This window comes from Corythoichthys intestinalis, chromosome 14 (assembly GCF_030265065.1).
Source record: "Corythoichthys intestinalis isolate RoL2023-P3 chromosome 14, ASM3026506v1, whole genome shotgun sequence".
Taxonomy (NCBI): Eukaryota; Metazoa; Chordata; class Actinopteri; order Syngnathiformes; family Syngnathidae; genus Corythoichthys; species Corythoichthys intestinalis.
This window is the reverse complement of record NC_080408.1, coordinates 31,412,498-31,428,789: the sequence shown is the minus strand read 5'-3', so window position 1 is coordinate 31,428,789 and position 16,292 is coordinate 31,412,498. Positions and strand designations below refer to the sequence as shown.

At 39.0% G+C, this 16,292-nt stretch overlaps 1 protein-coding gene across 2 annotated transcripts in view; it reads left to right on the top strand.

Annotated features, from left to right (window-relative positions):
- The window catches only part of lig1 (ligase I, DNA, ATP-dependent), a 103,007-nt gene that overhangs the window by 68,945 nt on the left and 17,770 nt on the right, over nucleotides 1-16,292 (top strand). For both annotated transcript variants that reach the window (XM_057857282.1, XM_057857280.1), the window contains exons 18-20: nucleotides 3,988-4,098; nucleotides 10,077-10,148; nucleotides 15,736-15,880. In XM_057857282.1, coding sequence (XP_057713265.1) covers nucleotides 3,988-4,098; nucleotides 10,077-10,148; nucleotides 15,736-15,880 — 328 coding nt within the window. The remainder of the gene's footprint in view (nucleotides 1-3,987; nucleotides 4,099-10,076; nucleotides 10,149-15,735; nucleotides 15,881-16,292) is intronic.

Below are 16,292 nucleotides of genomic sequence, written 5' to 3'. Positions count from 1 at the left end.
GAATATAAGGCGCACCCGTGTATAACGCGCACCGCAAATTTACTTGTAAAATCTAGGGGAAATTATTGTACCCGTGTATAACGCGCACCCTAATTTTAATTAATTGTGTTACGTTTGTGATGGTCCGAGTTGCAATAAACGTTGACTCAAATGTGTTCAAGAAACTAAATTCTGTGCTTTATGAAGAGTGAAAAAAGCTGAATTTAACACAGACGGAATCATTCGACCAATCAGATTGAAGTATTTACGAAACAAAATGGTGACGTCATGTAACGTAATGGTCGGCAACGGATCGCCGCATACGTTTTCTTCAACACAACATGGCCGTGTAAATAAAAAAATATCGGTCTTTATGTATATCTAATATATATATATTTCTGTCTCCATCCCTGTACCCGTGTATAATGCGCACAATGATTTTACAAGTTGATTTTGGGGGAAAAAAGTGCGCGTTATATTCGGGAAATTACGGTATTCCCTGATTTATTAAGTTTGTTAGAGTAATACAAACAGTCAAACTGTAAATATGAGAAAAGATACTATTCCCTTCGAGTTGCGAGTTTATTGGCTGTGATTGGTACAATGTCCAAAGTATGTCAAGAAAACTTACTGTACTCGGTGGTTTAATTTTGAAAGTCACTTTTAATAGGATGTGTTATTGTCTGTCTGTTGCAGAGCAGCAGCGTAATTGCCTGGCACCACCAGACTATTCTCCCTGTGCTTTTCAAACACTGTAAGAAGAGTCTGGGACCCATCTCCTTATTGGCCTCTCGAGCTAAAACGAAATCGTCAGTCCAATCAGATTCGTTCATTTGCGTGAGGTGTTCTTAACGAGCAACGCCACTCTTGTGCGGTGGAAGTCGTCTCCACAACAACACAGGTAGCAAACGGGAGAGCCGAGAATATGTTCCAGTCTGCGGTAAATTCAGTTTTAAATGACCAAATACACATAAAGCCGCTAAAACCAACAGTCTTTCTCGGGCTAGCCATGTTGGATAAAACTCTCCGTTCTTCGCTCTCCTCATATGTTTATTCCCTCGCGCTACAGTTTCTGGTCGCTTTATCAACGGCACGTCACTGATTGGTCCACTCCGCTGTCTGTTTGCTGTGGCTTTCTGTTTGCCGCCCTGGGTATTTGATCCGGCGAACAGTCGCCAAACTCTATAACTGGAACAGCGGTGAGTCTGGTGTACCAGGCAAGCAGCGTATTATTGGCTTGTTAATACAGTATAACGTCTCCATTTACACACAACTTACCAAAGTATCTGGTGAATGCACATCAATTCTGTGTAATCAACACGTTTTTTGGGGGGCGGGGGTCAAAATGTAAACGATGCCACACACAAGAAGAAGCACCTAATCATCATCTTATACCATCTAACATTGCAGCAAATATTGTTTGATGACAAATTGATGCATATTTGCATGGTGTCCCATAGAGGTGGGAATCTTGGGGCACCTCATGGTTCGATTGCGATTAAGATTCAGAGGCTACGATTCGACTATAAACCAGTTATTTATGATGGTGATGGGTTTTCATCCATTAGACGTAATGGCGAGTCTGTCTACATTCGACAGCGATGGCATGATTTCTACGGGACTGCAGTGTCAATGAAATAGCGTCGGGATGGGATGACATACTTCGGCACCATTGTTTTCAACATTCTTCGAAATCCCGTTTTCGACAAAAAGATTTTCTGGTCGATTTCAAAATAATTCCACACGTCTGCTTTTACATTTTTGGGGGCATATCTTAACTCACAGAGAAGTTGGTTGGTTAGGTCAGCCGTGCTTGTTGCTGTCTCGTATCTAGGAAGTGTAAGTTGTGGGTCTGTACTTTTGGTCCATTCCCCATAGTGTCCCGAAGACACCGCTGACTGTGTGTTAGTTCCGCTTTACTTATATACCGTATTGGCCCAAATATAAGACGGCCCTGATTATAAGACGACCCTCTCTTTTTCAAGACTCAAGTTTGAAAAAAGACTTTTTGAACACCAAATTTTTATACAGAAAATAATTACAGTACATCCGAAACAAATGATTATAGCAATGTATTTGAGAGAAAAAGCATGTTATTTTGCCTCATTCAAATCTTAATATCTCAACATTTAAATATGTAAACTAAAGTGCAATCACATTCGTAAACGAATGGCTTCTGGTTTTTGAAATGTAAATAAACCAATCTATTGTGATAAAACAACTAAATTGTAATAACTGCATTAACCATCAAAGTGAAGTCTAACGGTAGTCTTGAAAAAAATCTGAATTAGAAAAAACATTGCAATAAAATAATGCAAACTGGTTAAACTAAAGAGGAGCTGAGATCTGTCATGACAGAACATCGCTTCAATGATATCTGGCGCTATCTAGTGTCGTGAATGGGTATAACGTCTAGACCGCGAATATAAGACAAAACCCTCTTTTTCAGTCTAATTTCAATGCAAAAAACACAGTCTTATATTCGGGCCAATACAGTATATATATACATATATTTAAATAATCAGAATTTGGATTTTTGTTAATCATTCTTGAATCTTACACGGCCGAATCGCGAACAATCTAAGAATCGGAAATTTCACACACCTTTAATGTCCCAACTGTGCAGGCACGAAAAAATATTAGGGCCCGCAAGATATGGATTTTTTGAGGGTGATGCGGAGTCTGATATTTACCAGAAGACAGTTCTGGTATACAGTAAATCGGCCAATTTTATGTAAAGATAATTCTTGGCTCCCTTAATGCTTACACTAATAACTTCATGAATTACTGGCAGAACATTTAACTGATTTGTAATGCTAGTCATTGAACAATGTTCAGGTTTAAAAAAAAATTTTTTATTTTTTATTTATTTATTTTTTTCATGTCATTCTCCAAATAGAAAATCTAATTATTGTTGATTTTATGTGTTGACATCAGTCGGTTAAATGGAGGGCCTTAATTACAATCAATATGTACTTCTTATACCTTATAAAAATTAATTTAATTTACATTGACAAACAAAATGCAGATGGGCATGGTCCTACAGTATAGCAGCAGTTTCTTTCATTCTCCAAGACTGCAAGACCTGGTAGGGTGTCAGTCCAATCTCGTCTCTTTTTGACTTTTTAATGAAACCTCTTCCTCTCACCCGTGTCTTGCCTCTCATCCTTCTTAGGAGGGAGGGGGTTCTTTGATACATTCTTGTCACCTTTCTTCCTTTTTAGCTACTCGCCTCTGGTACCTTAACTCTCTCACATTCCCTTTTTTGACTGTCTTCTCACTTTTTTGTGTTTCTGGGCTGTCGGCGTCTCTTTATCGCCTTGGCGCAGCTTCTTTTTCTCCTTTCGGCACAGCCCGACTCTTTCACCACCCCGTGTTTGGCTTTCTTCTCGTTCTTCTCAGTTTGTTTTTATCTATGCTGCTCCTCACAGTCTCAGTCACAGTCAACCCTTCGTTTAACTTTGACGTTGTTGAATGCTATACAAGTGATTTTGTCCCTCGCTGTGTTTGCACGGGTAAAAAATCGACAGTCGTTCAAACGTCTTAGAATTGGCAAGAGGTTGTCACGGCGACGCGGCCGCACAATAGATGTCGGTAGTGAGGTCGCTATCGAGGAAGCGGCGCTTTGCATTTTAATGAGGCAAAAGTGGCGCGGTGGTAATATAGATGCATTAGCCCTTCTTTAAGACTGACTTGGACTTCAAAAGGAGCTGATCACGAGCGCTTATGCCTGATGTGCTGTGATGAGACATGTGTCAAAGTGTTCGTTAGACTGGCGCGTAATTGATGAGTGTGGATGTGGATCACATCTATAGCGGGGAACAGTGAACTTGAACCTGCACTTAACCCACGTTTATCGCATCTAATTGAAGTTTACTGTGTAGCATGAGTTCATGACACTTTTAAACTTGCCTGTTGTGGTGCATCATGTTTAACTTAATTTTGAATGAAAATGTAGACTGCTGTATTTGCCTCTCGGACTTTTTTAAGCAACTCATATCTCTAAAGGTGAAGAAAGAATCTGTAGTCTCCTGCGTGCTGGATTCTGAGGCAGTGGCGTGGGACCGCGAGAAGAAGCAGATCCAACCCTTCCAGGTTCTCACCACACGTAAGCGGAAGGTAAGGTTTTTTCAAGGACCCCCTCATTATTTTGATGCCATCCAAAAAGCACTACGATGTGTACTCGTCATTGTCAAACGAATTAATAAGTTGTTGATTCTCAAGAAAAAGTTGTAAATAGCCGTACTAAGAATAATAAAAACCAACACAATCAACATGATTTTAGAATGTATGTGTTCAGAAGCCATGTTTCATAAATGAGTATTAAGAAGTTAAGTTACACCATGTAACATGTAACACATTATTTTGTTCCCAGGTTTGTTCGTCGCAGTGACTTAAAAAATGCTTTTGTTCCTCGAAAAGGTCAGGGTTGTGGTCACGACTTTGAATTGTTATTTTTCACTTTTCTTTACTGTTGTACTTTCTAATTCATATATGTGTGTGTGTATATATATATATATATAAGGCGGAAAACGCAGACAGGACTGAAAAAGCAGTTTCTCCTCTTGCACCCCTCTTTAAAATAAACTGCTGTATTTTAAGCCAAAACAACTGTTGGGTTTGATAGAACAATATGTCTAAATGCTGCCATAGCAGATTCATGGCGCATGAAGCCACCAAACTATTTTTAATTTGTCCGTTTTACCCTGGAAACCCCTGTTTACAGACGTCGCGCAACCGCTTTTGTTTTAACCCAGCCATAAAACTAAGGTAATTAATTATATTTCATTCAAAATGTCTGTCATTTTTAGCTTAGAATCATTAATTGATGTCTAATATTTCGTTAAAAAACCTTTTTAGTGGCACTTTTTCATTTAGTTTGGACCCAGCACAAATAAAATGATTAGAAGCCAGGATCTAAAAAAAAAAAAAAAAAAAAGAATCTTTAACAGTGTGTTATCGTCAAATAAACAATTACTATGCAATAGTATGTTAAAAAAAAACACACACTTCAAACGGCCCAATGTAACAATGGTTTCTGTGGTTATACCCTTATCATTTACATGTTAGAAAATTAGGATTTTAAAGAAGTGGTGGTGAAGAGGTTTTGGACAAAGCGGCCCATGAACTGAGGTGGTCCAGTAGCAGAAGGCGAAGTAGATTGATAAAGTGCCGTCAAATGGAGGAATGAGAAGGAGGGGTGAAGATGAGATGGCGGAGGGAGAGGCTTTGTGTGATTGCAAATGTCAGCCAGAGCTTTTTTCACTTTTGATCAGAATAATGGCGTTGGGATGCCGCACAAATCACATGGCGGCCGTGGAGGAGGCGTTCTTTCCTCTCTCTCCCCCCTCCTGTTGCCTGCCGCTGACACGGGCGCAAATGAAGAAAAGGGCAGGAAGGATGAGGAGCTGGCGCTAATGGAAGAACGTCAAGATGAACGTTGTTGTTGTCTTTTTATTCTCAGGGACGCCTCAACTTCCACAGTAGACTCACCATTACTTGGAGTGACATTCTTATACACTAAAGCAGTTGCGTCCTCCCTTTACAGATGGCGCTGTTGGTGTTGCATTGCCAGTGCTTTCCCGACCTTTACTTAGCACTGTCATTTTGTTTTATGTTTGTACATGAGTTTTAAGTGTGTGTTTGTTTTTTTTCAATCAATGTCATTTGTGTTTATTCATGTTATATAGTTCTTATTTGTTTGTTAGGTATGTGTATTTTTGCTTACGGGTTTAAGCAAGTCTGAAGTCTTAACTGTACAGTGGTCTAAAAAAGTATCTAATCCTTTTTTAATTTTTCACATTTCCGCAAAAGTCACCATCAAATGTGATCTGATCTTTGTCAAAATCACACAGATGAAAAAAGTGTCAGCTTTTACTAAAACCATCCAAACATTTATAGGTTTTCATATTTTAATGAGGATAGTATGCAAACAATGGCAGAAGAGGGGAAAATGCGTAAGTGAACCATAACATTTAATATTTTGTGGCCCCTCTTTGGCAGCAATAACTTCATCCAGACACTTCCTGTAGCTGCAGATCAGTCTGGCACATCGATCAGGACTAATCTTGGCCCATTCTTCTCGACAAAACTGCTGTAGTTCGGTGAGATTTCTGGGATGTCTGGCATGAATCGCTGTCTTTAGGTCATGCCGCAGCATCTCAATGGGGGTCAAGTCTGGACTTGGCCACTCCAGAACGTGTATTGTGTTCTTCTGAAACCGTTCTGAAGTTGTCTCATTGTCTTGTTGCAGCATCCATCCTCTTTTTAGCTTCAACTGTTTGATAGACGGCCTCAGGTTTTCCTGCAAAACATCCTGATAAACCTTTGATTCATTCTTCCATTAATGATTGCAAGTTGTCCAGGCCTTGAGGTAGCAAAACAGCCCAAAATCATGATGCTCCCTCCACCATGCTTCACGGTGGGGATGAGGTGTTGATGTTGGTGAGCTGTTCCATTTTTCCTCCACAACTGATGTTGTGTGTTACTCCCAAACAATTCAAATTTGGTTTCATCAGTCCAAATATTTTTTTGCCAAAACGTCTGTGGAGTTTCCAGTTGCATTTTTGCGAACATTAAGTGAGCAACAATGTTTTAAAGACAGTAGTGGCTTCCTCCGTGGAGTCCTCCCATGAACATTGGCCATAGTTTTACACATAGTTGATGTGTGGACAGAGATATTGGACTGTGCCAGTGATTTCTGTAAGTCTTTAGCAGACACTCAAGGGTTCTTTTTTTACCTCTGAGTATTCTGTGCTGAACTTGGTGTCATCTTTGGTGGACGGCCACTTCTTGGGAGAGAAGCAACAGTGCCAAACTCTCCATTTGTACACAACTTCTCTCACTGTCGATTGATGAACAAGACATTTCTTTCCAGGTGTGTTTTTCATAGGGGGCAGAGCAACTTTAAAACATTTATTAGTAATTGGGCACACAACTGACTTAAAATGTTTGGTACAAATTGGTCTCAATTGCTCTTTAAGTCAGGCAGAAGGTTCACTTACTTATTTTTCCCTCTTCTCTCATTGTTTGCATGCTATCCTCACTAAAATATGAAAAGCTATAAATGTTTGGGTAGTTTTAGTTAAAGCAGACACTATTTTTATCTGTGTGATTTTGACAAAGATCAGAACACATTTGATGGTGATTTTATGCAGAAATGTGAGAAATTTCGAAAGGTTCAGATACTTTTTCCATACCACTGTATGAAAGCCAAAAGCTTTCAAGCACCGGTTGGACATAGAGCCCTTACTACACGAGGACTGCTTATGACCGAATCCAAGGTTCGATGGGCCGTTTCGTCCCCTGCAAAACCCAACTATACTATTATTACCACATAAAACAAGGTGACGGCTTCAGTACAACTGTTTACAAAATCAGCACACTACAGCAACATGAGACTTTACCGTTGTTGCTACAATGTGAAAACATTTTATTCATTTTTTAGAGAGAAGAAAAGATTTTGAAGTCAATTATTTTTTTAAACTCTCCTTTTGGCATTTGACTATGGTGATGCTCTTCATATCTTCGGTTCTGAAAGGCACTGCCACTCTGAGAAGCTTTTTTAAAATCAATCATGTTGCCAATGGAGCAACAGTATATTGTGGTAATTGGTCTTTCAGCTGTTCTTTATATCTGCTATGGTCTTTTCCAGCCTCTTATTGTTTCCTGCCTACTTTTTGGGAGATAGTGGGGCAAATAAGTATTTAATCAACCACTAATTGTGCAAGTTCTCCCACTTGAAATTATTAGAGAGTCCTAGAATTATCAACATGGGTAAACCTCAACCATGAGAGACAGAATGTGGAAAAGAAAGAAAAAAACAGAAAATCACATTGTTTGATTTTTAAAGAATTTATTTGCAAATCATGGTGGAAAATAAGTATTTGGTCAATACCAAAATTTCATCTCAATACTTTGTTATGTACCCTTTTTTGGCAATAACTGAGGCCAAACATTATCTGTAACTCTTCACAAGCTTTTCACACACTGTTGCTGGTATTTTGGCCCATTCCTCCATGCAGATCTCCTCTAGAGCAGTGATGTTTTGGGGCTGTCGTTGGGCAACACGGACTTTCAACTCCCTCCACAGATTTTCTATGGGGTTGAGATCTGGAGACTGACTAGGCCACTCCAAGACCTTGAAATGCTTCTTACGAAGCCACTCCTTTGTTGCCCTGGCTGCGTGTTTGGGATTATTGTCATGCTTGAAAACCCAGCCACGTCTCATCTTCAATGCCCTTGCTGATGGAAGGAGATTTTTACTCAAAATCTCTCGATACATGGCCCAATTCATTCTTTCCTTTACACAGATCAGTCATCCTGGTCCCTTTGCAGAAAAACAGTCACAAAGTATAATGTTTCACCCCCATGCTTCACAGTGGGTATGGTGCAATTCAGTATTTTTTGTCCTCCAAACACGAGAACCTGTGTTTCTACCAAAAAGTTCTATTTTGGTTTCATCTGACCGTAACACATTCTCCCAGTCCTCTTCTGGATCATCCAAATGCTCTCTAGGGAACCGCAGACGGGCCTGGACGTGTACTTTCTTCAGCAGGGGGAGACGTCTGGCAGTGCAGGATTTGAGTCCCTGGCGGCACATTGTTACTGATAGTAGCCTTTGTGACTGTGGCCCCAGCTCTCTGTAGGTCATTCACTAGGTCCCTCCGTGTGGTTCTGGGATTTTTGCTCACTGTTCTTGTTATCATTATGACGCCACGGGGTAAGATCTTTTATGGAGCCCCAGATCGAGGGAGATTATCAGTGGTCTTGTATGTCTTCCATTTTCTAATAATTGCTCCCACAGCTGATTTCTTTAAACCAAGCATTTTACCTATTGCAGATTCAGTCTTCCCAGCCTGGTGCAGGTCTACAAATTTGTCCCTGGTGTCCTTCGACAGCTCTTTGGTCTTGGCCATAGTGGAGTTTGGAGTGTGACTGACTAAGGTTATGGACAGATGTCTTTTATACCGATAATGAGTTAAAACAGGTGCCATTAATACAGGTAACGAATGGAGCCCTGTTAGACCTCGTTAGAAGAAGTTAGACCTCTTTGACACCCAGAAATCTTGCTGGTTTGTACGTGACCAAATACTTATTTTCCGCCATGGTTTGCAAATAAATTATTTAAAAATCAAACAACGTGATTTTCTGTTTTTTTTTTTTTTCTACATTCTGTCTGTCATGGTTGAGGTGTACCCATGTTGACAATTACAGGCTTTTCTAATCTTTTCAAGTAGGAGAACTTGCACAATTGGTGGTTGACTAAATACTTATTTGCCCCACTGTATCTCCTAAAAAGTAGGCAGGAAACAATAAGAGGCTGGAAAAGACAATAGCAGATATAAAGAACAGCTGAAAGACCAATTACCACGACTAGCGTTCAACTTTTTTGGAATCTGGTTTGTAAATCGTTGGACAAAATTCAATGTTCGTCAATTTGCACATCTTGGTTGCAGAAACGGTGTCAGCAATGGTGTTATATTAAGACTTTAGCTTCAATGGCATCCCAGGGGTATAAAAAATGCGAATGTGTTGACAGGCAAAGTTGTGATTATACTGTAATTAATCATACGCCTCACTAGTCACGAGGAGAGCTGTTGGATGGTTCGATTTGCATTTACAGACATATCCATTTTAATGTTGCTTTTCACATGTTTTCTCCTGGCTACTTTGGTGGGGCAAATTGGCGATTCATCAGTGTGGCCAACGTATGAAAAACTCAAATCACCCTTTACGATGTGGAGACTGGGAAGCGCGCATTCTTACCTCCGAAATGTTTAAGTTTTCTGCCATATATGACACCTACTTAATGAGGCGTTGATTAGCCCCCCCCCCCCAAAAAAAAAAAAACGGATTTAAATCTTTTTAACACATCCGAAGTGAGGAATTGTGCACCTGCCTTGTGTGAATATTTAATTATTAGATGCAAGGCTGTGAAAAGTTGATGGCAGTACAGTACAGTAAATGAAGAAATTCTTTAGAAGTCCCAAGGTTGGGCAATTTAGTTGGTGAATAAGACGAGTTTCACAAGCTTTGCCTTTTTGTTGATGAAAATAAAATAATGTTTTAGTGTTTCTGTGCGTCTTTTCTTGCAGGATGTGGACGCATCTGACATCAAAGTCCAAGTGTGTGTGTACGCCTTTGATCTACTCTACCTCAATGGAGAGGTAATTGTTCCAAAATGACTTCAGGTCATCACATTAACAAGCCACATAGAAGTTATTGTTGAGTACTCTTTCAGTGCCATTGACCTCCAGTCGTGGATCTTTTCATTCTTTTGTGTGAATTTAAATTAGGTTGTCACTAGTAGACGTCCAATCCATTTAAACAGGGAGGGTTGGCAGCGAATGAACATCTGTTCAAATGGATCGGACGTCAGCCAATGAATTAATATCAGTTGGTTCTTTGTGAAGTTGTGATTGAATATTTTTGTTTCTTACTTTAGTTGCATAATTTGGTAGTGCATGGATTGAGTATTTGTATTTCTTACTTTAGTTGCATGATTTGGTAGTGCATGCAATTTTTTATGCTTACGTATTTGTGCGTTTTGCGTGCTTGTCGCCCCACCACCGTGCTGTTGTGCCTGAATTACAATGACGATGCTGCTGGGGGTCATAAGAAGATAATGATGCTCGTGCTCATTGTAATTCCTGCACTGTGTGTGTTTGTGTGTCAGGGAATTAGATTGTGCCACATGAGCTGTGTGTGTTTGTGCCTCCCTCCAAGTTAGACACAATAGGCCAGCAATCTTCCTAAAGTTGTAGCCGGCAAAATGCAAATCAGCACTATTGTGCCCCCCCTACCCCACCCCAAGTGGACCGTAACAAATTAGCTAATTAAAACAGTGACGCTTAATATGTGCCATTACGTGGCCTAACGCAGCTATAACTTGTCTGACGCTATATTATTCTGTTGGTGTAATTCCACTCTTTCCGTCGCTGCTTTGTTTGCATTCAGCACACAGTAGTTGGTCCACCATTATGTAAAACGCAGGCTATTTAGTTTATTCATTAAAGGTACTTAATACGTCTCTGGATATTAGACATCAGTAGATAACGTTATAAAAATACTAGCATTTTGCAATTCATAGCATTCTCCAGAGTAGGGCTGGGCGATATGGCCCTAAGCACTTATCGTGGTAAATTGAGCAGGTTTACCTCCATAACGATAAATGACGCTAAATTCGCCCAAGCGCACTACATCATTTGAAAATCAGGGGTAAAAAATGCATGAAACACAAATGAACTCTTTCTTGTTGATTTATTAATAAACTTTCAAATTAACATATTTAACAATTATACATACTAGGGCTGCAGCTATCGATTATTTTAGTAATCGACTGAAAATTCTATCGAGTAATCGGATAAAACAAATATATTTTTAGGTGAAGGGCAATTATAGATATACATGAGAAAACAAGACATTTTATCATTTTCAGTCAATCAATGTCTTTATTTTTGATGTATATTGTTGAAAACAGCCAACAATTGCATCTCAGATGTAACTAGAATTAAAAAAAAAAAAAGACTAATTCACTGCTTTCACTCAAAAAACCTTTAGATCTTATTAAAAAAAAAAATATATATATATATATATATATACACCTATATACACACCTAAAAATGCCTTTACGCTTGATAACACACATCACTTAAAAGTTAGGATTTTCCCCCACGTTTTTCAATTGAATTTCTATTTGTGTCAAGCCATTTTTAAGTTCTAGTTAGGTTCTAAGGTAGTCTAAACTGTAAGTCCTGATAGGATTTTGAGTTTTTGCACTGTTCAAAATAAATGTATGATACAGGCTGTATTGGAGCACATTAGGGACTAGTGCTACTTGATGTTTTATCCAGCAATGACTGCTGAGCTAAAATTGATAGTTAGCATCATTGAGTTTTTATTTGACACCCTCATCACTCCACAACGCTATGTTATGTTAAAGCCTGTATGTAAGACACGTTAGCCACGCATCGAAAGTGGTTTTAATTGATTGAAACCTAGCCCTCCGCAGGGCTAACGTAAGATGAGCTAGTAGTGACAGTAACGTTAATCTTATATATTAGCGCTTAGCGCTCTACTGCTTTAAGATGGCGGCTGTTTGCTAACGCTGCCCAGACGCGGCCTAGTCTGTCATTGTGCATCTAGTGCAACATACATGTGATCTCTATGAGACTCATCAGACGCTAGCTGCAACTAACGTAGCATGTGCGGGCTAGTATTTAGCAACGTCGGCGTCGTTTGTAGCGGTTGTCGGCTGCAGTAAGTTTTTTTTTTTTGCTTCTTCCTCTACGCACGTGACATCAGCGCGTTGTCCCGCATTAAAAGTAGTCCGAGCAAAACGTGATGCTTAGAGCTGTCAAAATAAACGATTACTCGAGGTGAATAAAATTACTCGGATCAGTTTTTAAACTCGAGTTACTCGAGTTGCTCGAGTATTCGTTTCAGCTCTAATACATACACAAACAAGCATTTAGGCATAAACATTTAGAACGCCTGAACAATGTCAGTTAAACTGGAGAAAACTATTTGGTGTAAAATAGTGAAAAGGTTTTCAACTGCAAAGGCCTATAAAGGCACTTAAGGCAGTTAGTCTTTTCCGAGGTAATGTCACTTGTAAACAAATAAACAAACAAATGATAAATAAGTGATAATCTGGCCAGAACAACAAAACACACACAATTAACAACAATCAACAACACTGCCACGTGAAAGGTAGAAAATGCTTGATAATTATTTTACAAACCTAGTAAATGTTGCAAAAATTGTGCAAAAATGTCACACGTAAGCACACTGGCTGGAGCTCCTTAAAGTAAAATGAGCATAGCCCAACAACACACATAGTCGAAGATGGCAGAAAAGACTTTTTTTTTTTTCTTGTTTTATTAAATTAACAAATTTAGCGACATGGTTAGAACTACGTCGGTCATCGTAAAGAATTTCGGTAACGGTAAATTTTTGGTATGCCGACCGGATCTAGTCCAGTGCCATTTAAACAAAGGTTCAGGGAAATCGTCCAACAGAGCCACCAGCGCGTGCCCGTGTGCGTGCATGATTAAGACCATAGGCGGATTTTAAGAGAGGGTCAGGGGGGCCAGGCACCTCATGGTGGCCGAAAGGTGTCATTGCATGTAATTGTCTTTCCTATGTATATATATATATATATATATATATATATATATATATAAATGAATGAAATGAACAAAAATATATAATTTCATAATGGGTCAAAATTATTTTTCGAACAGATAATGTGACTAGCAACTTACTATCATTTGCTTGGCATACAATTTTCCCCCCAAAAATTAGGGGAGGGGAATTTTATTTTTCAAATGATTTTTTTCTTTGAAAATATATATTTTTTTTTTTGATTGAAGCAACTTTGGGGGATTGAATGAGTTAGACACAAATGTCCTAGACACAATATGGCCCAAACACAAAAAGGATTGCTTCAATCAAAGAAAACTTTTTCAATGAAAAATTAAATGTTCGAATGCAAATTTTTCAATCTCAAATATTTTTTTGCACTCAAAAACTTTCTATGATTGATTTAAAAAAAAGTTTTTTTTTTGATCGAAGTGATTTTTCTTTTTGAAAATTTTTTTTTTTTTTGTGAAGCAACTTATTTTTTGATCGAATTATAAAGACAAAAAATGTCCTAGCCAAAATATGGCCCAAACACAAATCAACATTACTTCAATCAAAAAAGTAAAAAAAAAAAAAAAAAAATCCGCCCAGGGGATACAATTTTTGACTGGGGTAACTACATTGGCACGACACCGGCGGGCGTACCATATTCAATGGATAACGATCTTGGCGAAAAGTATTGCCTAAGCAGCCTGATTTAGAATTACCCTCAAGAATAATGGGAAACAAAAAACGCTCATTGTCAACTTATTATTGTAAATATTCTTGTAAGTTAATTTTATTGCTGACACTGGATTTCGCGGTCATCAACATGTTGTGCCCCCTCTACCCCAAAAGTCAAACTCCGCCTATGATTAAGACTCGCGATATGCAATAATTCCATTTTTCGCACGGTTAATAAAAATGAAGGCGGTAACTTTCCCGCTTCGATTTATCGCGTCGCGTGCATGTGCGTGTGCGCGCATGCGGCAGATGTGTGGTAGACGTGCTGTCAAAAGTTGGGCTTCCTTGTTACCACCTACGCAATATACTTTAAAGAGGAGTTTTATTGTGTGTTTTATTGACTTCTGGGTATGTTCGTTTTATACATTTGAGTGTGAGTGACCATCATTCAAAGGAGGGAGGCGGGGCCGAGTGCACTTTCGCTGCACAGCAATGAGCGAGCAGAGTGAGGAAGACGAAAATGGACAGAAAATCCTGATTTCCAAGCCAAACGCCACAGCCCCGGTGTTGGAATATTTTGATTTTAAACCAAATGAAAATGGCGAGGCAACCAAAAAGGAGAAACCTGTCTGCAAAATGTGTTTGGAGGTTGTTTCAACAAAGAGGGCCAACAGAACAAATCTACATTCTCATTTGAAACACTATCATCCTCTTTACTGCTTGGTATGAAAACTGCATCGCAACAAGCGGAGCCTTCTTTGTCACGTCAATCGATAATTAAAGTTCGCTTGATGTGAGAAATAGAAACGAGACAGCGCAAAATGGCGTTCCCTCATGGAAAGTGTAGTCCGCTACATTGCTGAAGAAATGAGACCGTTATACTTCTGTTTAATGTTGTTTGATAATTATTGAAGCCAAATTTTTGTTACTGCCACTTACTCTATTTTTCTCTGTTGTTGTTGAAGTGCAATTGTTTATACGTTATACCTCTGTGCCTAAACGCTTACGTTATTAATAGCAATTCTATTTTTTCTTGAAAAAGACATTTTATTTATTATGTGTTTCCGTTCAGGATTAATATTGTCTTTTACTTGAAAGAGGCATGGTCGATTGCTTTTAGTTGTGATTTCTTAAAAAGTATTTTTGAATTTAAGACTACCGTAGTTTTCGGACGGAAAGTCGTTTTTTTCATAGTTTGGCTGGGGTTGCGACTTATACACTGGAGCGACTTATGTGTGAAATTATTAACACATTATTATATCATTTCACATACCATTTTGGTGTTTTGGAGTGACACTAATGGTTTGGTAAACTTGTTAGCATGTTATTTATGCTAGTTATCTGAATAACTCTTAATAGCTATGTTACATTAACATACCGGCCACATTCGCATTTCGTTGTTCATGTAACGTTTTCATAATATACACTGATTCAGCATGTTCTTCTCTGTTGTATTTTTATTTCATTTTGCCTTTCAAGATGACAAATCTGTTCTATGTGTTGGATTTTATCAAGTAAATTTCCCCCAAAAATGGCTGGCTGGTGCGACTTATACTCAGGTGCGACTTATAGTCCGAAAAATACAGTAGACATTTATTGCGTTTAAATGGGTTTACTTGATCTATTAATATATACTGAATTCTCACTGTGTTATTGTTAATTGGTTAATTTTTTTGTGAGGGGGGTTGCAATAATATCGCATATCGCACTAATTTATGAGATAATTGCCCACTAAAATTTGTTATCGCGACAGGCCTATTCATGATGTTTGTCGTTGATTATACAGTATAATGTCTATGGTGTATTTTTTGTGAGTGTGTACTTCTGTGTTCTAGGTTGTTTTGACAGTAGTGTGCGTGTGTGACTGGGCTGCAGGTTCTTGGGTTTCATCCTGGTCAGTCCGAGACTGCAAATAACATAGAAACATTTTGTAATGTGTTTGTTTAGTCTCTTGTTCGTCAGCCGCTGTGCCGGCGTCGGGAGCTACTACGAGAGTCCTTCGCCGAAGTGGAGGGAGAGTTTTTATTTGCGAGCTACCTCGACTCAGACAACACAGAAGCTATCGCGGAGTTTCTGGAGCAGTCTGTCCGAGGTGAGTTGTTGTTTGTTTGTGTGTGTTGTCGGTTTCATAAGGCACTGGAAGTCCCTCAGATCCCACGCGAGGCCCAGGGAAATTGTGTTAATTTCCGCGTTCCAGTGTATTCAATAATTCCGGGACCAGAGAGTAAAGAATGACTCACACCGATTGGAATTTGTTCAGTGTTTGTTGATATTCCAGAGATATTGACAAACAAGATACAGAATCCTGGCTGGTTTTCCTTGGCCCTGACAATTGTGCCGTTTACAGGAATGATCAGTGCTGTCTCTCAGCCAGTAGGATGTTTTTGTACAACAAAGGCGTGGCTATCAGATGTCTGGTGATGTTCTTGGCAGTAATGTAGACAGCAATGCTATAATGGTTCCTCTTTCTGTGTTTGAAAAATTGAAATTGCACCTAAATTGGT